We start from the raw sequence: 27,312 nt of genomic DNA, 5'->3' as shown, positions 1-27,312 counted from the left end.
CTGTCGTTGTACTCTCTGATGAGGAGAAAAGCGTTGAAAGGCTCCGCTAGTTCCATGTACTGCCTGGCCTTCCTGAGATAAGGGAAATTCTGGTTCGTAGTCTAAGATTTGGCTGGGCTGAATTGGGGGAGATACATTTTCCTTGGATCCCATTTATGCTTAGAGAGGCAAGCCACCGCGGCATTATTTTTCGTCTACTGCAAGTTCGAGCTTCAAACAAAGCTCCAGATATTACAGAAGTGGAACGAGGCTCTGTTATTCCGGAGAGTGAGACGCCGGCCGAAGAATCGGGTGGCACAGTTCTATGCGAAGGTTTTGATCGAGGGTCCAGGTCTTGTTTGATAGCAGCTTCCATGGCGGTGATCAATCGTGTTATAATCAATTGGTATGACTCGAAGTTCCTTTTGTCCTTTGAATAAGGTGCAGCCCAGGTAGAGTGGAGCTTTTGGTGGCAGGCGGAGGTGGTAAGATAGAGGGTATGGTTCGCTGTTGGTTGGCTACTGGAAGCCACTCCGCCAGATTCTCTCAGAGTCCTCCTGGGTGAAACTGCGTGGAACTGCGCGGAACCTGGCGGTCAACCCTCCAGTACCCGGCAGACCCGGAGGTTGTAGCATTACCGCAGAAATCGGCCAATCGAAGACTTCAGCATAAATGAGACGATCGGCCAGTTCAACATACTTTAGGCAGTAAAGATAACTTATTCCAAGGGGACAAATTGAATTTAAAAAGTCAGGGTTGGCTTAGACTGTCCCTCTCATTTGACTTAAGTTTTAGCTTCTTCGATCAAGATTCTAGGTGTGTATAATTTGTAGAGTCTTATATAAAAATGATGGGGTTGCGTTGGAAGAAAATATATGTTTCCCTGTCATATCTCTATAATACACTATCTCCCTACCCACAAAGAGTAAAAATGAGATGGAGTCTAAAGGTCTAAGGATGTTTATTGCCGAAAATCTGATATACGAGGCAATTTCACATGGTTTCATATACAGGACAATTACATTAGAAGACAGATCGAGGTCGGGACCAAAACAGATGGAAATAACAGTAACAAAAAGGGATGAATCAGCAATACATGCGTCCAAAATAATATTTTTCTTGGCAAATTTATGCACCCCAGGTTCCAACAGGTGCGAACTGGGAAGAACTGAAACCGGACCATGTCGAGGCCTAGCAGCATCGACATAGGCAGATTATTGCGATAGCGGACATAAAGGGTATACGGCATAACATATAAGGATGATTAGGAAGCAAAGAGACAAAAGAGAAAACTTAACCCGAGAAGGAAGGAACTCGACCGGGGATCCAACCATGATCAATGAGAGAGAGGCCTGGCGGGAGAGTAAGGTGTGTGTCTGTCGCTGTGTTTTGGCACGGTGTCATCGTCGGCGTTGCGCAGCCGTGGGGTTGGTAACCCCTTCCACTCCGTTCCTTCGTTTCAGGGCACTCATTGTATCTATGTACGTACATTTGAAGTGTGTCACTTCCTGGAACGAACTTAAGAGCCTCGTCGAATTTGTGAACTGTTCGAAGTTCTCGAATGTCGGCGATCCGAATCGAGCTCGAACTTTGGTTTTCGGGCTTCAAATCTATGGCCGATTTGGTTCGTCGAAATTCGCGAATATCGGAGAGCTTCGCGAACTGATATCTAACCTTTTTAGGAAAAGGGGTTTGTGGAACGAATTCTCGAGATGCCTGGTCCCTACAAGAATAGTTCTGCAAATAAAGTCTAGACTATCAAACACCTGTATTCAGAAAAACCCATGAGTGTATAAATATGAAGACTTCCAACGTGCAGCATCTTGCAGCCTTAATAAGGTCCCAAGGGTCGTACCTTTGGAAGAACGTCAAACCCCCAGCACATCTCTCCCACCATTGAACAATCTCTCGATACCTACCTCTGATGCTGGTATAGCAAGGTGATCTTGTGCTATCTTTGCCATGCAACTATATTCAAGCATGTTGGCCTTCCACCAGTTTCATATAAACTCGCACTGGCCCTGGCTTATATCGAAACCAGTGCTGATTAAACATAGCCTTGAACGAAGGCTGTTCGACGCGTGTAAATGGTTGCCAGGTTGATATAATCCACTTCAAGATAACCTCTTCGAATGGGAGCTCCTTTTATTTGGCAATTAATGAGCTTAGCGGACCTTGGCATCCTGAATGGCCGTCTTGGAAGAGCATGTGTGTTTGTTGCAGGTGTTGTTTCAACGCTGTAGTTGATGATCACAATTTCGATGCAAACCAAATGAGTCTGCAAGTGGATGGCGACACAATACAGAGGTGCTTAAGCTCGGACCGCTCCTTGCTTCCTAATCTCCAAGTACCAGATTCAGGTGTAGTAAGGTAGTGTTTCCAAATCCAGCTCCGTTCTTTCGACATAGTCTCCTTCTGCTTGATTTCGATTCTCTCTACCTTGCATTTGATCTGAGATATTGATTGCGAAGGACGTATGTCCGTATCAAGATTCGATTAACTCATGGAGACACTGCAGGGAGCTGTAGAGAGGTTGAAATCGGAGGAGTCGGCGACTTAACGGTGGACCGAACTGCCTTCTTCTTTCGGGGAGGCGGAAGTGGTAAATCCTCTGCAAGTAGGCCATATTTATTAAGCGCCCCATAATCGCGTTTATTCTTCCTAGTATTAGGACAGTCAAATGTTGCAGTAAGTGGAGAAGCCATTCGTAACGTTATATTTGTATTTTCAGCTTGTGTCTTGATCGATCGCTTACCCTCGAGCAACCTGAAGTGACGGTTTTTTGTAGCCTTTGAACCGAGATTAGATGTTATTCTTGGTAAGCGCACGTATGCGCGAAGACACGTTCTAGTGGAGTCTCCGCTAGCCCGATTAGACTATTTAACTACTCTTCATTAAATGCAATGTGCAGCTATTCATATTGTGACTCTATATTAATATTTTACGTGTATCTCAGTACAATTAATGGGCTAGTATAATCTGAAGCAAAACAGACCATATTTAAGATTATCGATCTGTGGACAAACCTCAAGAGTCGAAAGACATATGATTGGATGAAGGTTTTGACAGAAACTTGCTTTTATTGATACTGCCTCACAGCTTCTTAATCTTAACGCCCGATTATTCAATTTGATGCCAGACTGAGTCTAGCCTACTTGTCTCTATATCCAACTATTAGACTACCTGTATGTTGCTGGCTATCTTGTAGAGCAACAGTGTGATTGACCGTCTTCCCAATGAAGCTTTAGAACAAAAAATTTCGCGAACTTCGAACCAAATTCGAATCAGTCTTGAGTTCGACTTCGTAAAGATCGTTTTTTCAATATAGATTCGATTCGATTCGTGCGAAGCGGTATGCAGCAGCCACCGTCTTGGCTCGCGAGGCATGATATATCTGACCTCTTCTTGGTTCTTGATCCACACCCTCCACCCGCCAAGGGATCCTCAATGAGGGTCCCTTTTTTCATAAGGGTGTATAAAACACCATTTACAAGCAGATAATTGCCCATTTAGGCCTATTTATGCCTCAGAATACTATTTAAGAAGGTCCAGGGTCAAAATTTGCACCCTCTTTGGCGTCTTGGCAGGTCTTAATTGAGGGTGAGTGCTGAGTCTACCCCCTAGCAAGCTCGACACGTTATTCAACGCGTCGCCGACTTTCTCCCGTAACGCCCGCCACTCCTGTAGATCAGGGCAGATGCAATATGTAAAACTCGCGACTTTTAGCTTAGAACTTAGGCTGAACACTCTCCCTCGATTCGTCACTCTCTTTCATTTGTATGCCCTGTTCATATTTTGTGGTATTTAAATCTACGCAAACAATCTGTGCTTTCTGATCTCACTAATCAGTTCTCGAAGGGGGTCTCTTTAGTTTATCGAATCTGCCGATCATGCAACATTAATGTAGCAATTTCGAAAATGGACTCTAGCACTGTGTTCTTTGGCGCCAAAAACATCAATGTACCAATTGAGAAACTGGCATCACTTTGCATTGAGTCCTCGCCATAGGCTTATATCTATAATGAATATATTTTGGGTTTGGCAAAGAAAAATCTCCAATTGGATTCCGGGCCGGCGAACAGGACAGTGTGGAAAACCAAGCCCACTTCTCACTCATGACCCATCTCGCAAGCTCCTTTTCCAAGTCATGCCACCTTCTCAGGGCCCATTATTGCCGTAAAGTAGTAGTGGGTATTGTCTGTGATAAATAATTTTAGAATGAAAGGGGATGAGACAGCCCACAAAGCGGTCGCACTTTTTGCTAATCGTCATTCCCACCCCGGATACCCCGAATTCAACGCCGATGTCCCATCTTTTCTCAAATCCCAAACCCGTACTTGGGATCCGCGTTCTTCCATTGGATAGATATTCCTGCATTCCAAACGCGCATGTATATTTTCACGCTCGTACTTCACGCCCTGGATCTGAACCTGCCCAGTCCATCCAGCCCCCAATATATTCACAAAACACACCCCGCCTGTAGGATTTTAGTATGCTCCCAGGTCGCTCACTCGCATGACCCGACTCACATGAACAGTCTCGCCCGAGAAATACCATCTTGTGATGTTCACAAACACACCTCACCCAGCACATGCCTTCCCCCGAACCCATTTCATCACCATCACCACCACAATCTCCTTGTTTATCATAATAACCTCTTGCGGGATAAAAAGCGTGCTCCCAAGCATTATCACTTTTCAAATAATGCCTTGCCCTCAATCTCAACTCGTCTCTGGCAATAAAGTACAACATTCGGCAAGTGCTGCCGACTTTTGCAACAGTGCCATCACCCAAAAACCTCAGAACATCTTCCCAAAAATGTTCATGGAGAGCCATAATATCGATGGAAATTCCTGTCTTATCACTATCTCAATCATTCAAAAGCACCCTATTTGTTTACGGCTAGAACCCCGCACATCGGAAATTGACTTTTCCGATCCCGATCCCGTGTCAGTGGCTCTGTTAGCATTGTTGAATACCATCGGGCTCCAAATTGCTTCCAACGTTTATCTTTACTCCCGTCATTCTATCATTCCACCCGCATCAACATTCGCTGTCGGAATGTAGTTTTTACAATACAGACATGTACAAGCATAGTCAATGAAGTACTAGAGAGTGTTCCATATACTATAGAACTTGCAGAATACATAGGCAACGATCACCAGGCAGACGGGGGTGCTGAATATTCCTGGGCTGCATTAGTAGAATCGCGACCTTCTTTTGTTTACATTATGGTTCGGGTTCGACGAACTGCGTTTGTTCGTATAGGCACATCGATAAATACAGTTTGGTGGCTGACTGTCAAAAAGCCAAATTGCAATCAGTCCCATTTTCAACAACCGGTGGGTATCTCCTATCAATGATTCTTGTGATATACTAAGGCAGAAATAAATGAAAGGACCTCATTGCTTGGTAAAATGATGTTCACTTTGCCATCGGTGCACTACAGCATTGGATTCATGTCTACAACCTCGGCATGAAAAGCAAATAACAAGACATGCATCTCCAACTTCAAAGCCTATGCGAACGCGAGGATTTCATAGTCTTGGACCATATCTAAGTGGTTGAGACATTGACGCTCCATGAACCGAGCGGAGAACCTGCTTACGATACTGCTTGGGCCGATGGTTGGATGCAGACGTCCTCATTGCCACTTGGGGTGTCTGTACCCTTTCAACACGTCTTAATGGGCAATATCCTCTCGACGCAGCTGGGCAAGAGCTGCAAATGTGCTTACGATACTTTGGTTAGACCCTGGCCTGCCTGGCAGCATATAAAAATTTCCAGGGAGGTAGGCAACAATGTGACACTTTGTGCATTAGCGCGAGGCTGCACTGTTGATCTCACATGATAAATACACTGGTTCCACACAGCAAATATGTCGACGCCACTTGGAGCCTTATTATAGCTGTACTGACTTCTCATCTGCAGAGCCTGAATTCGTGCCTATCTAGTGTCACCAAATTCATAATGGAAGGAGGCGCTCATTCCAGTGGCATCGTTCATGAAAAGTCCGAGTTGAACCGCACCTCTGCGGCTCGGGTCCAATGATGGCAGTACCACACTACGGTTTCGAGATTCTTAAGCTACCATGAGGTCTACGTTGGGCGGCCAAGCTCGGCGGAACTACGAGATCAGATCATCAAGCCACATTCAATTCCTAGTACCTAACATGCCCCAGACCCTTTGTCTAAGATGAATTCATTTCCTCTTTTTTTGAACGTAATCTCTTCTTTAGCCAGGGGGGAGGGGCTTTGGCACATATGATATTAAATTCAATTGAGCTAAATTTCTTCAGGTGAGCTATCAAACAATAGGCGTCAAGTCAAGACAGCCGTGGACGTGAAGCTGAACCACGGTTTAAGACGCAGTAGGGTCTGCTATTGGCGGCCTGGAACAAAATGTGGAATTGATTTGACCAGGTTAGCTACATCCTCCTTTTCCGTTGTTTGATGTCAATTAGTGAGATGATTTTTCAATCCTGGTCAGTGTCACATAAAGTAACCAACAGCGCTCCCAGTGAATGTAGACAGTAGCTAGATATTTTTGTCGAGCTGTTGAGTTCCGACATTGACTTAGAGGCTGCATGCTCGCATGAGAACTGCCCAATCTTACAGAATTTCAAGAGTTGCTGCACTTTCAGTAGCCCTACTAGCCTTACATGTAGTGATGGGGAGGGAGTCTGTTCTCCAAACACTTTCCATCTTTCAGAAGTCTTTAAAGGCATCTCAATCGTTCATGGAAGTACAGCCTTCCTTAATTATATTTCCTTGGAAGGGTATTAGACGAAAGCGGGAAGGATGTTTTCGATGAGAAGGAAGTTCTCTTTGAAGTTTCCTTTTAAGGAAATTACAGATGTAAGATCCTGTGGCGGGACATGTCTAAGTTTGCCTATATCTATGTCATGATGTCATAGTGGATGTGGTTGTCATTGAAATCGTGGGTGTTACATATAGAGACCATAAACCTTAAATACCCAACCGCTTGCACTTTTCTCTACGCACTCCCCCGTCAACGAGCTCACACAATCTGTTTAAAATTCCAATGGTTTCCTGTTCTTTCCACAGAGAGAAGTATCTTACAGGGACTTTATACCGAGATATCGCCTCTTAATAACCTCCCTGGACACTGCAAATTTATTCACCCTCAGATCTACGCTTCCTCAGATCTACCAGCCAGCCTGGTATAAGGAAGATGGGTATCTTGGATAATAGTCTCACCGGATGGATGGGTCTGAAAGCTACAAAAGAGCGGGCGGCAGATGAAGCGTCACGTCACGATTCCGATATTGGAAGGCGGCTGAAGCTTGAAAAGAAAAAAGCGAAAAAGAGCTTTAAGATACTCTTGCTCGGTATGCATTCGGAAAACTATTATTTGGAGATTTGCTCACTGAATGTCAGGTGCTGGCGAGTCTGGAAAGTCGACAATCATCAAGCAAATGGGGATTGTCTACTCAAGTGCATTGTCGGAGGATGAACCAAAGACAAGGATCAACGAGAGCACATTCGAACTATGTTCAACTCAAGTGCAGATTTTGGACGTGGATAATCAGGAACCAAAGCGAAAGAAGTGGTTAAGCTGCTTTGAGGATGTTGGATACATGATCTTCGTGGCTGCGTTGCCTAGTTATGACCAACACACGGCTGAAGGCCACAACGCTGTACGTTCATGATACTCTGCTTCTCAATTTGACGATCCTGACTCATGTGTGACACCAGATGCATGAAGAAATGATGCTCTTTGACTCTTTGGCTAACGGTGAACAATTCAGGCACAAGCCTGTTATCGTGTTCTTGAATAAGTTGGATATTTTCGAGAAAAAGCTCGCAGTTTCGCCTCTTTCGGAATACTTCACCGACTTCAATGGCCTTAACACAAACTTGTGTGCCGCTGCAACATATTTTGCCGACCAATTCCAAGGGATTAACAAAACGAGGAACCGTCATATTCATATACATTACACAAATGCCACCGATACTAGAACGTTGCAAGTGACGATGGCAGCATTACAAAACATGATAATCCAGGAAAACTGCCGTTCCGTGGGGTTGTAACTGCAGTCACTCTAGATACGAAGGAAGATGACATTGCTAAAGAATGATTGAAGCCCCACACTTGGATGAATGAAGACCTTTGTCCCAGGAGTTTGGCCCCGGGTAGAAAGTTGAGAGTGTAATGAACACAGTAGTGGTGCTTCACTAGTATCAGCTCGGGTATATGATGAGTCAGAAGTGGTGGCATAGGGAGTCCATCATGCATAATCACATTCTCGGTGCTAGAGCGAAACTATAAGGCTACGTTATATCTTCTATTTGAAGTATCATTCTCGTTTTTGCAAAATCAAACCACGCTTTTTGTGCGGGTACAGTAGGACAACATGGCAGGACAGGATGCAATGTTTTTTTGCGACCATGTTATCGAAGAGCTCCCGAGGATATCACTCGCGTTAATTTCCTCAATTTTGCTCATCTCATTCCACAATGAAAGCGAGATGATGCGAGATGTCAGACACAGGCTCCGGCTTATGCCACATAGCGTCGATTTGAAGCAGTCTCTACCAGGGGTGTTGATGGTCACCTGGGAGGACAACGAGACAGTTATTTCGGAGACATTACGGCCCTCGAGTGACATATCACGTGGTTCTCCACGATGAGACATGCGTGGGCTCGGAGTCGGAGCTTTTGCATGGGGACAGAGGTAGGTCGATAGCCATGTGCTGGGGTCATTCCAGATGTCTAATTTGCTTGAGTCAGTTATCCGGCCAAACAAACGTGCCCCATGTGATTGCGCTCGGCGGCTCACAACCCAGAACAGCAGAATGGCTGAGTTCACCAACTTAGACTGTTCGAAACGATACTTCCCTATGGTTTTGAATGCGAGATTAGCGATCTACGGGCTTCCTCCGCGACCCGAATTTCTCATGGAGCAGGATCGGAGCACTGCAGTCGCATTGCCCAGGGCCGGGCATGCCCGAACAGCCTCACAAATGGCAGAGGCAAAATTAGAAAATGTCTGCGGAGACAGACGGTACTGAAATGACAGCGCCCCATCGATTGGTTGGTAGAAATTGCTTAAGAACTCATGGCGACCACCTCAATACTGCTCGACTTGACCTGGTGCAGATTTTCCATGTTTTGGTGAACTTCGGTCGTCAGATGAACATACATGACCGGTCAAATGGCAACCGTCGAATGATAACTCCTCGGTGCTTTGATTGGGATCTTTCTCGCATGGGTTGAATACGTCTCAAAATCTAAGAAGTTGCGGCCTTCTTTGACAGACCAAACAAAATCATGGTCCTCAGCAGCAATGAGAAACGCGCATTCTTCAGACAACAGGGCCGAGAGGCATCGGCTGCCCATATCCATAGGTTATTATATTTCCTCCGCCTGGTGAAAGATACTCATCCTTCCAGACAACCGACTCGGCCTTGTCGTCGCTCCCCACCAAGTCCGTCTACAGCCATCTGCCGGGGATGGATACGCTTGGTCGGTGACGGCTTCCAAGAAGAGGTTACTGCAGTCGAACTTGGGCAGTGGAAGTGTGGGTTTGTATCGGTCTATTTGCGAAGAATTGGGCCGGTCGCTCGAGGCAGTTGCTCTGCAGACGCTGCAGGCGCTGCAGGTTGCCCAATCCGAACGGGGCCACCTGGCAAAAGAGGAGGTGAGTATTTCGATCCGTCAAGCAGCTTCTAGGGCCTGCACAGCGCTGGCGATACAAGACACGGCTGGCCCGGAGCGACGAAATAGGAAGTGGTTCATTTTTGGCAAAAATCTGCGAATTGGAATACGCCAACCGTGAAATGAGCGGCGAGCTTGGTCGCACCCGCATGCATCTGAAGGACTCCCTCGGTGAAAAGAACGAGATGCAGGCAGAAATAGATCGGCTGCAGGACGAACTTGGCGGTGTATCATCTCGAGCCAGTCACCTGGAAGACGAGCTGGTTCGTGTCACGAGGGGAACAAGGGGAGCAATGCAGGCGTTGCAGGTCCATCAGACGCAGGAGGGAAGCGCTTCAGAGCACGGAGAGAGACAGGATGTGTCTGTTGACAGCGTGGATGGCACGGTGCTAGGAAAGCCGCCGTTTCCGATACGCGTCGACGCGTCTTGACCTCACATTGCGGTTGGTGCTAGGGGCAAACATCCTGTACGTATGTATCTGGGCTAATAAGTAGGGTTGTTTGGTGATGGGCCTGGCCTTGTCTAATATCCAGTCGTGTACTGGTCGCGATTGCAGAAGGATGCGAAAGCCAGTCAAAGCGTGTCTTCATATTCGCCCACGTGCGCGTGTTGTATTTTGCTCTGGATTAGATTTTATCTCTTATCGTGAGATGGAGCTCAGGCCAATGGGGTGTGCCTCGAGTTGAACCCCCGTAATAGGAAATATCGTTTTATATCCATCACAACACGTTCATACATAGCAATACTGATGGCGCGTTTTCACCTTTTGAATTTTCCTTGCTTACTTCCAGGGGCCGTAAAGGGGGATTTGGGGTGCGATTGGCACGGTCGGACTATATATGACCCTTCTTTTAGATCATTAGTTGAAACGTCGAGGCGTGTGGCTCATTTATATATATTCTCGTTCCACGGGATATAAACGATAGTAATACGCCAGTATCCCTTGAAATAATACAAGGCTGGGCAAACGAGGACTTGGTCCTGTTGTGATATGAGGCTGGTGCAGATCAGGAACCAAGCCGCACCGTCGGAATTAGCTCCGAAGTGTCTATACAGTCGACCAAGTTGATTTCCATCAATCCATCAACTTGGCGCATTGTTGTATATATAGGCTCATTTATCCCTCTGAAATAATAACACAATTCATACCTCTGAAATTCAACAACTCCAAACTCTTTCTCTTTCTTTCCCAACGCCCCACCCTAAGCGCACTAGTCTGTATTAGAATCCGCCCTTCCCACTCTTGCCTATGTATCTTCTACAAGTTACAGTAAATTACGGTAATCGGTTCTCTTAACAATCTGTTTCTTTAGGTAGCCTGCTTCAAGCGGCGATCCAAAGAAACACGGCACAAGGCAGTAGCACTGATACAGAAAAGTCGTAAAAGCACTCTCAGTCAATTTAGTCTGGCAACGAGGGTCAAGTCTCTGGTCAATCAACGTCTTACAAATGTCACAAGACAATCAGACGGTCATTCTCTGGAATGTCGCGAACAAATCAAGTCTGAGGCCCGTGTTGGACACAGATTACAGTTCTTCCCGAATCTGGTGTCACCTCAGGTATATATTCATTGATTAATTCTCAACCCGCAAATGCCAGGACAGACTAGTCTGTATTAGGGGTTTTTGTGTAGTATCCTGTCACCGGGGCTGGCTTGTATTGTTTCTTACACAAGGTGATCTTGATATATTGAGGGATGTATCGACTTGTAAAATTGATAGATAGAAAAAGCTGCTGGTTGCAATAAGCGAACCATTCTGAGAGTCTCTTTCACCATACGGTAGCGTTAAAGCACCGCCTAATAAAGGCGGTAGACCACAAAGTATCATTTTATTTATGCTGGAAGCCATGCGCAATCACCAACTTGAAAATCTCAACCTATAAGATGAATCTACATATGATGAGAAAATAGAATCCAGGCGAACAGGTCGGTCCCCACTGGGGACTATACTGATAAAGTCCTCCATATTCTATCGTAATAAATGATATAACAGATACTACCTGCACATGCTCAAGCCGGCAATAATTTCTCTCGCCTGTTCTGAGGCTCGACCAACACGTCCGTCTTTGATGATGTTATCAAGAAGCTTCTCTGGTGATGTGGAAGATGGCCAGAACTGAAGTATGCGTTGGTCATAGACAAGTGTGAAGTAAGTGTGTTTGCCTTCATATTCTCCACACTGGAATCGTTTATAAGAGTTCTCTACTGAGCTCAAAGTCTCTGATCGATGGCATTCGTAGTCTTATGAAATTACATATGAATCAAGTGTTCCGAAATTTGAGAGATGTAACCTCCAAGCAGGTAAGACTTGGGAATATCAAAATCGCTGTAGAGTTGCACATGCCCACTTTTCACTATCCAGCAAACGGGGCGAGATATGACTGACGGCTTCTGGCTGCGGCGCTGACCCGACTGCTCCTCCTAGTCACAGGCAATCTAACCACTCATTTGCAGATAAAATGTTAGAATTTCAAAACACAAGCTTGACCTCCACCCTAGAGCACTTTGCCCTCGGGTCATCTGTTACTTGTGTATACGGGATTTCACAGATGTCGGCAACCATGGTCTGCGCCTCTGGAAGATGTTGGACCATATTGTCGTCCACCAGGACCTTCAAACCCTTTCTATTGACCCAAATTATATGAGAGATAACCGATGAGTCGATCTGCACTTTCTCTGCAAGCTTGGCTTTCAAGCAAAAAGAAGTACGGTTGGCCAGATATATTGCATAATATTCGCCCTGGGGCTGCTTCGCGCTCTGAATGAACTGGATGTAAAAGCATGCAACTGCAACAAAATCAGAAAATAAAGAATGAAGTTCGCTTTATCGTAATACGAACCGGACTTGGAAGAGTGGGTTTGAGGACGCGGAAAGCCCACCTGCAAATAATCAATGGAGATTCTTGGAATTTTGAGGGGACGTACCTCACGGCCAGGGCTATGGAGGTCCAACTCTGCGTTGGCCTCTTTTGACAATTGAGCCACACCTTCATATGCCGAGGGTAAAGCAGGTATGCTATCTTAATTTTCCGAGATCCCAGCCTTCGTGAAGTTGCTCATTCCATGTGATGAACTAATGGAATATAGATCTGGATCATGCTTCTCGTTTCCACGAAGACCAAGTACACTAACTGGACGAGCCTATGAAAAGATCCGAGTTATTTTGGCTAACTCGGCGTTAATGTCTTCACGGGACATGGAACATCGGCGCGAACTTATTGACCGCCTGCCCCTGTGAAGTCGAGAATCGTTTTTCATGGGGCTGTTGCTGCGACTTCGTCTAGCAAAGTCGGCAGCTGTCTTCATGTCGAGTTTTTGTTTGTGGAGCTTCACAATTCTTTTTTCGGCATGTTTCTTGTCATTGGCAGATTTCCTTTCGGCACCGTGGTCCCGGAAGAGCTTTACCACACAGTAACACATTTCTGGCCCTGCCTCCATGGTCGGGTTTTCGTCGTCCGACCGCAACACTTCGGTTTTTGCGCATAGCCTGACTGGAACTCCTTTCACCTCCTTTGAGCGGGTAAAATCGGTTGATAGAAAATTGAATTTAAGCAGAATTGCAGCTTCATAGATGTTCGCGGTTATATCAGATGCCCAGGTGACACAGAACCCATCAACGAAAGCTTCTTCAAGCTGTATGTGGCCCCGATCCCGAACATTTCCCCGGAAATTGACATACTCGACAGCCAAGATCTTGCCTTTGGGCTCATGGACTTCTTTTGAGCCTCGGTTTTCCTTCCATAGTTGCCAACATGCGACCGGATTCGATCTCTGATCTTCTCCTTCGAAGGATATGTGCACGAACGTTCTATATTTGAATAATCCAACCTTATTTGACGGCGGTGTAGAATTCGCCACCTTGAGACAGTATGTTTGACCTTTATTGAGGTATGTCACTGGAGTTTCGTTGGCATGCCAGAGCATTGCTGTGGGGGCTTGCAGCGTCACATGGTAACGAAATCTGTGAACAAAAATTAGGAAACAATGCATGCAGCATGCTCTGGACCTAGGCGTACCTTTCACCGTTGTCACATGGCTGATGGATGCGGTGAAGATCCCGGTGATAAACTTTTTGAGATACTTCCACAGGTGTTTCCACACGAGCGACGGTAGACCATCCTCACCAGGTGCAGTGAAACCCCTCATAGTTCGGAGAAATCGGTGGATTTCCAGTTCGGTGATGGGTTGCCATGGGAGTTCCAGGGGTGTTTGGGTCGGTAGGTCTTCGTGCGGGTCATCCATCTCAGGGAAGAAAGTGTTCAAGAAGGCCTGCGCCTTCTCCTCATTCTCAATGAATTCGTTGGTATCGTCTTGTAAGGTTGGGATGCAACCCCAGGCATCTCGCGGTTTCATGTAGGTGGCAGCCTTCCACAGCTTCCCCCGGCTTCATCGAGAATCGAGAAATTGTTTCCAATGTGACGCTTTGACTTTCTCAATAGTCCGAGTCCATTCTCGTCGTTTCTCTTGCATCTCTCGGAATAGGATCGCGGATTGATCGTGGTTTCGCCCGAACTCCGAGCAACTATCCTGCCATTTTCGGCGCAGGCGATTAACCTCGGTCTGCTGGATTTAAGGTCCGGCGTGAACCACCGTTTAGAGTATGGTGTCGGTCGTAAGTCGGGCGTGAGACTGTCGACTGCCGTCGTAGCCGCTTCCGTGAGCCGTTCAACAACCTCATCTAGCGCTGGTCTAGTTTTAATTTCCTTCCATGGGCCTATCTGTCGAAGAACTTCCTTGGCGATTTTGTCCCAGTCTGCCCGGTCGTAGGCCTTTTTCGCCTTGGCTGCTGGCCTACGCTGGGCTTGAAGATTCCATTCTGAGTAAGTGGCACGGTGGTCCGAGCCGTAACTTTCATCGTAAAGATGACATTTAACGAGCCGGTCTGGCCGGTCCGTTACGATCTAGTCAATAGTCGAGTTCCTTCCCGGGTCGCTCAGAGACCAGAAAGTCGCTGTTCCTCGAGGGAGACAGCCGTATAGGCCATATGTTTGAAAGAAGTTAATCAGTTCGCTTGCATCCTCTACAAACCGCGGGTGAATGTGATTGCCGCCCCATGTTGGATGGTGGCGATTCAAGTCTCCGGAAAGCACTATGCTCGTTGTTTTCCGACCGTCCAGAAGAGCGTTTTCTATTGTGTTTTGGATGGCTGTGAGTGTTGCTTCTGCCGACGTCCCATCGGGGTTGTGCATAGGCACGGGTGGGATGTAGACTGAAAAGATAAGAATTTGCTGGTCTGCTGTCCAGATCTTGATTGCTGTGAGTTCTGGGTGGTTGCACGGTATCTGTCGGTGGGAAGAGGTTGACACCCCTCGATTGACGTAGATCAGGCTGCGGAAACGGACAGCCTCACTCTCGACGGTCGGTCGGTACAGCCGCCAGGCGCTATGGTTGACGTGTGTTCGATAGGTGGTGATGGAGGGTTCCTGGATCAGCAGGACGTCCAGGTTCTGGCTCTGGGATGGCTATCAGAATACTGAGTATTTCGTAGTTTTCCGCAGCAATGCGAGGTGGCAGTGCTTAGCTGCGTGTTCAGCAAAGTATGTTGAATTGCATGACATTCATTGTTAGATTTGTTATAGAAGAAGCTCCAAAGTCCCGGCGCCTTGTAGAGCTCATCTTCGGTCGTGTTAGTCTTCGCTCGTTGAGCCTTACTACAACCTTAACCATAGATTGAACGGTCTATTCCTGGTTCCCTTCTTTGACAGATAATTGCCCAATCTTCGGGAGTTCATTTTGAGCCGTTCTGACCATCTCGTGGCCGCTTTCTTTCAATGTCTCGTTGTCATTTTCCCTAAGCAAGAATGATCCTAGGTTCAAACTCATGTCCCTTGCTTTCCATCCCTCGTTCAATCCTTGTCGAATTGCTCTTCGCCATACATCAGCGTAGGCGTCTTTCCAACTTTCAATGAAATCTTCTGCTTCTTGCTTAGTGCTGAAACATTCTTGACACGCAGTGGTTCCATTGCTCGCTTTTTTCGCATCGCTGTGTTATGTGAGTTATCTATGTTGGTATGTCAAAATTAGGAGCCTTACTCCCAAGAAATGAACACTCCAGTGGTCGTGCCGCCTGCAACGGCATAGTATTTGTCTTTTCGCAACGTCGTGATTTTGGTCTCAGCTGATTTTTTGACAAAGGTGTCAAAGTCCTCGAAGCCTCTAACTTTCATTGCTTTGCGAGCATCCTCGAGTTTGTCCCACACCTCATGCTCGGCGCCTTGGCATTTTATGACTCTTGGGTGCGCTTGACTCCTAGGCAAGTAGCATGTCAGTGCATCAAGGGTCTCTTGCCAAGCTGGATTCAATCCTACCAAGATGAATATATGGTAGGCTTGTCAACACGACCTTTGTAGACCGCATAAAACTTGTCGCTTTTGCTAAATGGTGGAGCCATAGGCGTATTACTTCGTTAATTGCTTGTCTTCAAAATTCAGCTCGTATGCACAGTGAGAGAAAAGAAATCCCAAGAGTATGGAAATGGTCCTGATATCATGTAAACAAGATATATGTTGTCTCAAGGGCGACTGACAGTATTTAGCTGCATTTGGCTTGTGAATGTTCGATGAGCTGGCTTTGTGTCACGACCTAATTGGTGGCCTGGAATAGCACCCCTTAAGGCTTCCCTACGGTGCCATTGGTCTAGACAATGGTCGAGAGTATTTAACAAGAACTCATATACATAAGCGGGACAGTATGTTTTCGTATACTGTATAAATTCGTGCACAGGGAAGTTGAGCAACAAGACTACACGTTTGAAAATCCTTCTTATTACGCGATCTTTATCTTGAAGCTCGATAAATTATCTGCCTAGCAGGTTTATCGAGCGCTTAGGCGATTCAACCCCTGTTCTTCACTCACCGAAGTTCAATCACCTTGCCCCTCACTTCCCCGCCCCCTCGTCATGTCATGCTGAGTAATCAACACCACTGCATTGTTGATGCTGAATTGGATCAAGACATTTCCACGCTAGCGGAAGAGCCATCCCAATACCCATGGATCTTCGTGAGCTATTGGATATATGCGTTCTCCACGATGTGCTTTGATGCTGTACACTGGAAGAGGTTCTCGGTGTGTGTTGTAGCCAGCTGTCTGTGCCATAGGTAATCCCCCACTCTGGATCATGTTGTGGTTAAGCTCATGCTCTAGCGTAGCTTTACGCCATCTCGGTTTGATTTCTCGTGATTAATTGTGAAGATACGAAGTCCTTCCAAGGGTTTGAGGGTAATAGACATCAGATGTATTAAATTCAAGCAGCACATAAAGTATCGTAAAATCCCGGAAAAAGCAATGCATGCCCAACTAACAAGGTACTACGGATAAGCTTTCAATAAAGTCTCGTGTGTTTTGGCAGTGGGACTGGATAATTAATCGAAGAGTGTAGGTGGTAGTACCAGTTTTCAAGCATACCTAGCAATCCTTTAGGACTTTTCGATTTCAAGCCTGCTTGCCGAAAATGACCTTTAGCACTGTCTTCTTTTGCACCGACCACATCAATACACCATTCATAAAAGGCATCAAGGTCTTGATCAGGGTCTACTTCATAGTAACTTCATTTGCGTTTAATAGAGGCTTTCAGCTCAGCGAAGGCAAGGACGCCTCCCCTGAGATAAACCGAATCTCTTGACTTGTTTTTAAACACATACCATGGGCCCAACGAGCCGTGATCACCGTGGCTAGCCATTATATTCAATGACATCAGGCATCAGCGACGGTCGGAGATTGTTATCCAAAGTCCATCAATACCCGTCCGGAAACGATGTGGATTATGAGCACGAGCGACAAGAACAGCCCTGGTTATTCTCTTCGAAATAGTCTTTTGCATAGAACACGGTGGTCTCATCATTGGGGTGGATGTCTTTTAGGGGTATGATGATGGCCCTACGCCCCTTGGCCCATACAATCTCGCGATTTGCGTGACAGTCGTGGTTTACGAATCGCGCAGGACCCAGAAACATTGCAAGGGCTTGACTGGAAGATGACTGGAGGATGCTGAATTATTTCCCCATATTTTCGAGTTGCAGCTGGTCTTTCTTTGTCAAAGGCACACAGACCCCGCTGAGGAACTGGATGGGTTCCCCCGCTGCGAACGCGCGCGTCGCAAAAACCGCAGCTTCGGGGTACAAACTAGAGAGATGCTCAAACTTGGCAATCTGAAAAGGACACTTGGGATTGTAGATCTTGACGGATATTCTTGAAGTTCATCTCGCTCTTACACTTAGATGGTCGTCATTATACCTAAGTGAAGTAGTGCATATGATGTATCGAATAAGCGTGACCGCTGCGGAGTCTCTCGCGCCAATTCCACCGTGCGACGTGTACGTGAAACAATATGCAGAATCGTGAGTCGGTCCAAATGCACGGTCCTCCTCAGTAAGAATTCTAAGACCTTATCTGCCAGATTTATGCTTCATTTGCCTTATCCAGAAGTATTGCCATTCATTCCATACGTCATCATTCGTATCTCCACGGGCGCGAGTTTTGCTTGTTCATCTCATTATTAGCATCGGCGAAGCTTCCGAAGGGTTCACGCAAAACTAAGTAGATTCCAAGAATCATTGAGCTCACAAATCACACTTTGGTTTACTGCACGGGAGCAGACGAACTTGAGCCCGATGAAGATAACAGACCAATCATTGATAGCAAATTCTGGGATTCTAATTGATCTCAGCAGGGCTCTTGCTGGACTGTCTCGATTCTGGGGCTAAACATTGTCATAAAATCGAGATAGTCAAGAACGAAGTGGCAGTTTTTTGGACCTCCAAGAGCGTCGGACTTCACTCGTGAAGTATACGTTGGCTCAAAGTCCGAGCGTTGTCAAAAAAGAAAAAAAAAAGTAAAAAAGACCCCACTCACCGGCTGCATTAGTCTCTTTCGCGCCAAGGTATCCAGAAAATTGATACGTATCCCATAATTTGGCTGTTCCAAAGTTCACTGTGTGCTCCGAAGACCCCGACGCATGGTGAGAGGAGCATGATCCTTAAAAATCAATTTACAATAGGCGCCATCTATTGGTGGATCCAATATATGATGGCTAGCCGCGGAAAGCTGTACATGGTCGAATTGGGAGGGGCAATTTTTACTCGGCCAGCGCAGGACTCAAAATCCATAATAGAACATCTAAAAGGGCCGATAAGCATCATGCGGGAGGCAGACCAGACCATGCAGGAGGACAACGATGTAAATATTTAGCCGTCTTCTTCAACCATCAAGGGTGGGTCTGTGCACTATTGTTAATTATAATACTTTTTCCGCACCCTACTGACAACAATTTAAGAATCAAAGTTCTTCAAGAATTCTCCAAATTTTGAGCGAACTTCTAAAGAGATAAAGGTCTGCTTGGAACAAGTCATTAATTCAAATGCGAAGAGACTATGGCTGAAGGTATTGTGGCGGCATCAACCAGGCTGTGGATAGATTATGTATCGCTCCACCCAACTTATCGGGATTTGAGAGACTTGAAGAAAAGAGTTCGTCAACACTTCTCCTCTCTCAAGTCTAAGACTAAGATTAAGATTCAGGGATGGTCAAATCAAGGCGGTGATACCTTTTTCGAGAACCAAAGAAAAAACGCAAGTAAACCGAATGAAAAAGGAAAGGCATCGTTCTACAAAATGACGAAGCAGGTGGGCAAAGGAATGGCATGGAAAACAAACATATTCAAATTGGGCTCTCTCCGTCCCCGCATGCTTGACCTCTGCATGGCGCCTGGTGGGTTTACTATGACGGCCGCAAAGGAAACCCCAGGATCACTCATCGATGCTGTTACTCTCCTAACAGAAAGTGGTGGTTATGAAGTAATGGCTAAGGACATTTGCCAATATATTATATATGCAGACATCACGATGTATCTCCTGGAAATGGCTCGCCAAGAAATCATTCCCACGGCACATCCTGATTCCAGCAGTTTTGAACAATAGCGGCCTTTCCTGGACAACCGATACGATATAGCAATCTGCGGAGGAGCTGTTGGCAGAGATCACCCCAGATAAAGTTACCGCAGCGACTGTGAGTCGCAACGTTTGATGGTTTCGCAACTAGTTTTCGCAATGCATCGTCTGAAGCCTGGTGGCTCCCTTGTCCAGCTTCTTCATCGCATCGAGTCTTGGGACACGGTATGCATACTCCACGCTTTCAGCGAGTTCTCCGATATTCAACTTTATAAACATCCCAAGGCACATGCTATCAAATCATCATTTTATCTGGTCGCAAAAAGAGTTGATCTGAAACACCACGCTGCCAGAGAATCCATGGATTATTGAAAAAGTCTCTGGAGATACCTGACTTTCAAAGAGTTTAAGGAAATCCCACTGGTTCGATCAAGTCTGTATGAGTCGGATGAAGCCGTCGTGCAAGATATGAGAGACAGTTTTGGCCCTCAGTTTCTCAGACTAGCAGAACCTATCTGGGAAATCCAGGCCGAAGCGCTTCGCAATGCCCCATTTTTGCGACATGCGTCACACACCAACGTGAAATAGCTATTGAATAATAGATACGTCATATACTTTGAGTCTGCTCAAGTTGATTTGCAATTGAAATATCGTTCTGTGGACGTTATTCGCCAAGCGACCGACGAGCGAACGAGATCCGGAAAGCGCTTTGCAATCTGAACACTAGGCATTAGCTATAAAAACAAAGTATTTGAATCACCTTCCCATGGTAATTTTACACATGGTGTCTGACACTTCAAACTCTCAAGTCCTTCCCTGTTGCCGCAGTCTTGTCTCATCGTCCACCTTTTGCCGCGGAGACTCCATGAATGATATGGGTTCTTAGGTTTAATGAGATAGAGATGCACCAGGCGAAATTTATTCTGAATGGCGACGAGGAATAATGATTAAATCACCTCTATACAAATCATGAATAAATTTTATCTCCGCTCCGCTGGGTAATTCTGGGAAAAATAAAAGCCGAGATTGAGCTCATTTTGCTATTGAATAAGGATCAGCACGTGCTGGAGCTTTCAAGCGCTGCCAAATAGAGATATGCCCCCTTTCTGAGCCCGAATCTTCATCGGAGTCCGACTCTCTTTCTGGAATACCTGAAAGATCTGTGTAGGGCGGACTGTTGGATCTGATTTGACAATTTCTGAATTGGTACTTGGAGGAGTCTCAGGAGTTTCTGCACCGGTACCCCTTGATTGCCGCATAGTGCAGGGCCGTCATACCATGAGCGTCATGGACCCGAATATCGGACCTCAAGCGAGTCAGAGATGATGCCAAATTGCCGGATATCTGTGATGTTCGTGATTGAATCGGGATGCCAACGGCTTGATAGTAAGTGTTGCAAAACATGCGTTATCACTTGCGCGCGAAAGTCTTGCGTCATCTTGTTCAAGATATACTTTTGTTGCCTGGCGGCAGGGGTTTTGTCGTCAAATTGTTACACATGTGGAGGACTCCACTTTGTCCAAATCTTGCGGTCAGAGGAAGACAACATCACACGGGCTGGATTATATTTAAAGTACATTTCGTAGTAGAGGCAAGCTGGTTCACTAAAACCGATGAGACGATCGTCACCCGTGAATGACTTTTGCATCTTGTGGAAGCACTCCAATACCTGGACCTCTGCATGGACTTCGAGCAAGGAGCCATCGTATTGAAGCAGAAAAGATTCAAAGATCCCGGTCTCCTTATCCAAGTGGAGGAGACCATCGTCGAGCAGTTTCCTATCACAATCATTTTTCTTAAACATTCGGTTCAGAATTTCCCGAAAGTTGGTGTGCGAGTCGCGAATGGGTGAAGGTACGGCGGATGGTACATAAATCTTACAGACAGCGTGGTTATCGAGAAGGTGACTCAGATCCTGGGCATCCCGAAGCAGCTCTTTTATAGCCCGTATGTGATGAGAGAGTCGACCAATGTAATGTTGTACAAGGATGAAAGATGACCGCCTGCTGGCAGGATCTGACCGTCTCTCATATTCCAAACCGCGTCTCAAAATCTCTTTCATATGATCGGAACGGCGGTTGTCGTGTGCGAATTCGCAAAGTCTGAAGTGATCATCGAAGCCAATAGCTGTTTGCAGCAATTCCATCAACCGCGACTCTTTGAATCCATTAACAAATTAGAAAAGGAACTTTATCGATAGGTGAAAGTGGTCGACACATTCAGCTTGGAAAGACAGTCTTTTACGTTTGTTTAAAAACATTTGCTTTCCTGTTCGATGCGCTCAGCAGGAAATCTCATGCATAGCTGAAAGAACTTCGATTGTCTGCAAGCATCATTTGTGCCAGCTTGGTGGGCTATGGCCCGTCAAACGCCAAGAATGCTTCGGGAAAAGCCAGCGGTTTTATCGGTTACTTTCCTCGGAGCAATATAGAAGTTGCAATTAGCACGCATCGAGCCCCTCAAGCCCAATTGCAGTGCATGCTCTACATCCCTTTCGGAATCCAGAACGTCACAATAATTTTACAGAAATCGACGGCGTTGCGCCCGGGTGGCGTCAAGCTCAACAGATGAAGTTGTATGATTGCCGCGTGTCTGTCCACGCGCATTCAAAAGAAATGACTGCTCATAAAGTCGACCGAGAAGCCTCTGGTACGAGTAAGTCCGGGGCAACCGATATGTTTTGGATCGATCTCTAGATCTTTGCATAGTCATGTCGAGCCATACTTGTAACATTTTGTCTCTCCCCTTGAGCATACATTTTGACTTTCTTGTTTACCAAGTTGGCGAGCGAAAATACACACAAGGGCTATCGGTGGACTTTATATATTAATCATCCAGAAGACATTCCAGCTCTTGAAACAGCATATAATTCCGAGTCAATGATTGGCTCCTAGCATTATCCCCAATAGGTCCAAAAAAACTATTTTGCCATGCAGGAGGCCACCATGCAGGAGGACTACCATGCAGGAGGACTACCATGCAGGAGGACTAACATGCAGGAGGACTACCATGCAGGAGGCATGCAGTAGGCAGTAAAAGATGGTGAATCATCATTTTCGAACTTGGGGAACACCAGGGGAAAATGATTAGTAGACAGCCTGGCGCGCTTGCCGCAGCAACCAAAATCGGAACCAAGATGTTCCGTCTCCGATGGGGACTTGGATCTTAGTAGCCCCTTTTTAGCCACCGGCGAATCTTCCTTCTCGATAAGCCGACGATTGGATGACCGAAATTTGTTAGCGTTGAATTTCAAGATGCATTCAGTGACACGGTTACCGATGCAACTGGGGCAAGCAACACTACGAGTATGGCTCAAGAGCTTGAATCTTCCTCGGCAGCCACAAGCCTCCTGGCATCGAGACCGGCTCCGCGAGGAGCTCCAGGAGCTCCGAGTTGCAAACACGCGTTTTTCTAGACTAAGTGAAGCCTCAGACGTCATGTTTTCAATCGCACGGGCTCAATATGACGGATTTACATCCCGTCGGGTTCCTTTTCTCTCTGGGTACCAGATCGCTCCAATCTGTGTTTACATGTTGGCCAAGTTCACCTCGCGATGGTTCTTTTTCAAAGTGGCTGCTTTGATCTGCATGGAAAAGCGCTGGAACTCGATACATGAGGTGGTGAACCCGAGCAAGGATGAAAAGATCGTTTCTGTGGCCTGCCGACACCAAATAGACTCCAAAGAGTTCCGGCGAGTAAGCCGTGGCCTCCGGCGTGTCTGGCCTCTTCTACCTTAGTCACGGTGTTGCAGCTCAGGTATCTGATATATCGAAATATATGGCCTTGCGTGGCCTGCTGATGATGAGTGGGCCCTGGTGATTGTTGATTAGCTCGCTATGATTTTACTCGCTTTTTCTGATCTCGATATTTCCTCTTCCTCCAGCACCTACTTTGCTAACCGGTCCACGTATACCTTGAGACCGCTTCTTCACCAGTAGGCCATGATATAAGCCTTGCCAGTACAGGTTTTACTCTTCCTTCTCCGCCCAAAATCCAACCTTCACATTTACATTGCTTCATGTCAACTTCTACCCTACCTCAACTCCAGTTATGCAACCTCTCACTGTATCATATCTCAATGGCATTGACAGCCACAATCACGCAACCACCAACCCGGTCTCGGTCGACAGTCCAAAACCAGTCATCATTGGCCTCTATGGCCTCCCTGGATCTGGCAAATCATTCTTGCTGGATATTCTCAAGTGTGGCCTGAGCCATGCCGAGTTTTCCTTCTATGATGGCAGTCAGGCAATTGCGGCGGCTACGCCTGGGGGGCTCCAAGCATTTCAGAACTTGAACGAAGATAGCAAAGAAAGGGTTCGTGATCTTGCGATTCGAAGGATCAAACAGGACAGTTCCCACAGTGGGAGGAGTGCCATAGTCACTGGACATGCCATGTTTTGGGCCGAAGAAAAAGCTGCCGGTCAACTGGTGTGCACACCAGCTGATTTACACACATACACTCACATATTGTATTTGGATGTGCCAGCCGAGAACATCGCGGAGTATCGTTCTGGTGATCAGAAACGAAGTCGTCCAGCGACGTCAATTGCTCATTTGGAAAAATGGCAGCAAGAAGAGAAAAAGCGATTGCGTCACATTTGCAGGTCGCACGACATCATTTTCACGACCATTACTCAACGCCAGGTATCAATGGGGAAGATTGTTCCTTTCATTCAGGATCTTAAGATCCATACAGAAGGCTTGAACTCCAGACTAGCCCAGCAACGCATGGATGACTGCATAACGAACGGATCTGAACGGTCGGAGACCGTGCTAGTCTTTGATGCCGACAAAACACTCGCACCGCAGGACAGCGGTGAACTATTTTGGGAGCTCGCTTCCGCACCTTCGGCTGAGGCGGAGGAGAGATACACCTTGAAAAGTTTGTTCAGCAGCCCTTTGCACTACACATATACTGCCTTCCGCCAAGCGACCTTCCTCTGCGAAGAAGTCATTGTCGACAACAAAGAATATGATGATTGCTGCGACAAAGTGGCTCTCATGATCAAGGTCCATTCTGAGATTTTAGATCTTCTGCACTTAGTGTCAGGTCAGACTCACGTCCGCGCGCTGGTGTTGACCTGTGGGCTTCGCAGAGTCTGGGAGAAAGTTCTGAAGAGGGAGGGTCTGGCGAAAACAGTCACAGTGATTGGTGGGGGGCGCTTCTCGGACGCTCTTGTCATGACACCCGCTCTAAAAGCAGCACTCGTGACGCGTTTGCGTGATGTGCACGACGCTTACGTTTGGGCCTTTGGCGATAGCCCATTGGATGTGGAAATGCTCCAAGCGGCGAACCAGGCGATTGTTGTGACAGGTGACAAAGCATTGAGAAGTACTAGCATGGACGAGGCTTTGACAAGATTAATCGGGAAGGACGGATTTCGGCCGCGCCAGGCTGTGCTCCCTCCAAATGCAACCGCCCGCCTTGATGCGTCCCGGCTGCCTTTAGTACAATTGACGGATCAATTTTTTGTTGAGTCATTATTTGTCCGACGCCAAAACCTTCATGTTCTTCATGCTACTGATCGTTTTGCGGCCCAGTTGCTCATGACACCGATGCGCGATGCAGCGATATCGGGGCCAGCACTGCGGGATGCACATTCTAAAGTCGGATGGTATCTTGCCACTGAATTCTGTACCCAGATTCTTGGCGTTGAGACGTTCCACATAACCCATGTTCAAGGTCATCAAACAGATGGTTTTCGAATTCTTCATGAGAAAGAGACCTTGATTGTGCCTTTGATGCGAGGTGGCGAACCGATGGCACTGGGTGTGAATAGGGCTTTCCCACTCGCCATGTTCCTCCATGCAAAATTCCCAGGCGATATTCAGCATAAGCATGTTGAAGGTCGCAAGACGATCGTTCTCGTTGACTCGGTAGTCAACACCGGCCTATCAATCTTGGAATTTGTGCAGCACATTCGAGCCCTTCATGTTTCTATCCGCATTGTCGTCGTTGCTGGTGTCATTCAGACAAAATCGGTTTCCACGAGTAGAATTGCGCAAGAGCTCTCGCGATTCCGGCGTTTGTCTCTCGTTGCTCTTCGCCTGTCAAACAATCAATTCACCGGCAAAGGGCCCACCGATACGGGACACAGACTCTTCAACTCCGTGCTTCTTGATTAGCTATATGCGAGAGCGTAATACCAAGTGAACCCTTTTCTCCTTGGCTCAAACTATGTCGTGGTAACTTGGTAACATTTTTTTCTTTCTTCTGTGCTGCATAGTAGAACGAGACAGAGCTCCCACTTTCTTGCCATGGGTTTGTATTTGTGGTGAAATCAAAAAACTACGCTTGAAAGCTGGAACACAAGTCACTGATCCAGCATCGCATGCGGCGCACGGCTCTCGTAGTTGTCTCTAGCCTTCCATGTACTAGAAATCGGTCACATCCAACAACGTAATGTTGCAAATTTATACAAGTCGCCACGGGAGTCTTAGCGCTGGGCTTGTTGATATTTCTTCCCGATGCTTCATGCATTCGGCCAATAATTGCCAACCTCACGGGGAATATTTTAATGGTAACCAAAGTTGTTCTAGCTCTGTTTTCAAATTTTGATTTCCAATTTTTTCTAATAAAGTTATTCATTGTGACGTTCTGCTTATCACTCTCGCGTTTCTACCTGTCCTGCTTTGATGGGGTTCGGAATCGCCTTATAGATCACGCCCCCAATTTCGTTGGTAGTAGCTGCAAGAAACGTATCCTCCATTGCATGCACATTTCGTGGGCGCGAAGCTACACCACCCTCATTCATCGAATCCTCTTATGGTCGTGAGTCTGTTCATGTGCGACAGTGCAACATTCACATTTCTTTCAAATCTATTAATGGCATTGGTCATGTCAGCCCATTCACAAAACACAAAACCACTTGCATCTTTGGCGGCACTCCTCTAACGAAGGCCCATGGCCAAACAGGCAGCCAGCTTCTTTTCGAGCCTCGCCAGATTGACTGTATGCAGGATGACGCAAGATTCAGCTTCATACATCAGCACCAAAAGACTCTCTGCAATTGCTCCATTGCTCTGACCCGAGACCATGGGCCTAATAATAAAAGGTTTCAGGACATCTAATACCGGAAAAGATAACATCAACAAAAGACTGGTGCTGGAGATATATGGCGTTTTTCAACATTTCAACTTCGAGATAACTTGAACACCTGAGCTTGAAAGGTTGTCGGTGGCTTCGATCCCGATACAGAAACTTGGATATGCCGACATGAATCAACCCTGAGCACTTCGACTGAAAATATGCGTAAGAAAACTCATACCATGTTGGGGGTTTGTAAAATGATATACCGCGGTCGCCTAGGGTCGACACATTGTCACCAATTTTCACTTGGTCCCTGCAAGCACTTTGATAATCCATAACGCTCTAAACACCACCTTGGCCACATATTAAGCGGCCACGTACCAAGGTATATATACGCAGTGTTGTAGTAGCATAGCGTCAAATGAGTTGCTTTTGAATTGACTGTCCAAATGAAAGCAATAGGTCAGCGTTGATTAAACAACCATTAGGAAACAATATATAAACCTGCTGACGTCCAGTGCTGCCTCTCGTAAAAGCATGCCCCGCCTTAGCTCAAAGTTTGCCGAATAGCTTGCGAGAGCTTCCGTCCAAGATATATTCAGTCTCTGTGGGCTTCTCGCTCTCGTATACTGGCTGTCTTATAGCCTCGGGCGCCGATACAGCCACGGGCATTTGAGGGGTTGCAGCCCGCGATATTCCGGAGACGTTTCTTCCAAGCGCCAACACCAGGCCCG

General features: G+C 46.6%; 10 protein-coding genes across 10 annotated transcripts; 5 read left to right on the top strand and 5 right to left on the bottom strand.

The window, feature by feature from the left end:
* Positions 1–7,173: 7,173 nt before the first annotated feature.
* Positions 7,174–8,033, top strand: N7506_005613 (uncharacterized protein; the record flags this gene model as incomplete). The annotated part of the gene is made up of 3 exons (XM_056954906.1): positions 7,174–7,330; positions 7,380–7,639; positions 7,698–8,033. 3 exons carry the CDS (start codon positions 7,174–7,176, stop codon positions 8,031–8,033), a joined length of 753 nt encoding a protein of 250 aa, XP_056811883.1.
* Positions 8,034–9,781: 1,748 nt separating this feature from the next.
* On the top strand, positions 9,782–10,090 carry N7506_005612 (uncharacterized protein; the record flags this gene model as incomplete). Its single annotated transcript, XM_056954905.1, has 1 exon — positions 9,782–10,090. The coding sequence occupies one exon, from the start codon at positions 9,782–9,784 to the stop codon at positions 10,088–10,090; it is 309 nt and encodes a 102-aa protein (XP_056811882.1).
* A 2,041-nt stretch (positions 10,091–12,131) lies between these two features.
* On the bottom strand, positions 12,132–12,654 carry N7506_005611 (uncharacterized protein; the record flags this gene model as incomplete). Its single annotated transcript, XM_056954904.1, has 2 exons — positions 12,132–12,448; positions 12,498–12,654. 2 exons carry the CDS (start codon positions 12,652–12,654, stop codon positions 12,132–12,134), a joined length of 474 nt encoding a protein of 157 aa, XP_056811881.1.
* Positions 12,655–12,682: 28 nt separating this feature from the next.
* Positions 12,683–13,585, bottom strand: N7506_005610 (uncharacterized protein; the record flags this gene model as incomplete). Its single annotated transcript, XM_056954903.1, has 2 exons — positions 12,683–12,788; positions 12,834–13,585. 2 exons carry the CDS (start codon positions 13,583–13,585, stop codon positions 12,683–12,685), a joined length of 858 nt encoding a protein of 285 aa, XP_056811880.1.
* Positions 13,586–13,605: 20 nt separating this feature from the next.
* Positions 13,606–14,014, bottom strand: N7506_005609 (uncharacterized protein; the record flags this gene model as incomplete). The annotated part of the gene is made up of 2 exons (XM_056954902.1): positions 13,606–13,622; positions 13,678–14,014. The coding sequence occupies 2 exons, from the start codon at positions 14,012–14,014 to the stop codon at positions 13,606–13,608; spliced, it is 354 nt and encodes a 117-aa protein (XP_056811879.1).
* Positions 14,015–15,340: 1,326 nt separating this feature from the next.
* N7506_005608 (RNase H1/viroplasmin domain-containing protein) lies at positions 15,341–16,052 on the bottom strand (the record flags this gene model as incomplete). Its single annotated transcript, XM_056954901.1, has 3 exons — positions 15,341–15,644; positions 15,695–15,910; positions 15,970–16,052. The coding sequence occupies 3 exons, from the start codon at positions 16,050–16,052 to the stop codon at positions 15,341–15,343; spliced, it is 603 nt and encodes a 200-aa protein (XP_056811878.1).
* A 3,217-nt stretch (positions 16,053–19,269) lies between these two features.
* N7506_005607 (uncharacterized protein) lies at positions 19,270–19,575 on the top strand (the record flags this gene model as incomplete). Its single annotated transcript, XM_056954900.1, has 1 exon — positions 19,270–19,575. The coding sequence occupies one exon, from the start codon at positions 19,270–19,272 to the stop codon at positions 19,573–19,575; it is 306 nt and encodes a 101-aa protein (XP_056811877.1).
* Positions 19,576–19,704: 129 nt separating this feature from the next.
* Positions 19,705–20,133, top strand: N7506_005606 (uncharacterized protein; the record flags this gene model as incomplete). Its single annotated transcript, XM_056954899.1, has 2 exons — positions 19,705–19,770; positions 19,951–20,133. 2 exons carry the CDS (start codon positions 19,705–19,707, stop codon positions 20,131–20,133), a joined length of 249 nt encoding a protein of 82 aa, XP_056811876.1.
* Positions 20,134–21,037: 904 nt separating this feature from the next.
* N7506_005605 (nucleic acid/nucleotide deaminase domain-containing protein) lies at positions 21,038–21,607 on the bottom strand (the record flags this gene model as incomplete). Its single annotated transcript, XM_056954898.1, has 1 exon — positions 21,038–21,607. One exon carries the CDS (start codon positions 21,605–21,607, stop codon positions 21,038–21,040), a length of 570 nt encoding a protein of 189 aa, XP_056811875.1.
* Positions 21,608–23,595: 1,988 nt separating this feature from the next.
* N7506_005604 (uncharacterized protein) lies at positions 23,596–25,674 on the top strand (the record flags this gene model as incomplete). The annotated part of the gene is made up of 1 exon (XM_056954897.1): positions 23,596–25,674. One exon carries the CDS (start codon positions 23,596–23,598, stop codon positions 25,672–25,674), a length of 2,079 nt encoding a protein of 692 aa, XP_056811874.1.
* Between the last annotated feature and the right edge of the window lie 1,638 nt (positions 25,675–27,312).

Source organism: Penicillium brevicompactum, assembly GCF_028827555.1.
Source record: "Penicillium brevicompactum strain IBT 35665 chromosome Unknown utg000004l_segment0_segment0, whole genome shotgun sequence".
In the NCBI taxonomy this organism is placed as follows: Eukaryota; Fungi; Ascomycota; class Eurotiomycetes; order Eurotiales; family Aspergillaceae; genus Penicillium; species Penicillium brevicompactum.
Note: the sequence above shows the minus strand (reverse complement) of the source record. Positions and strands in the feature narration are given on the sequence as shown.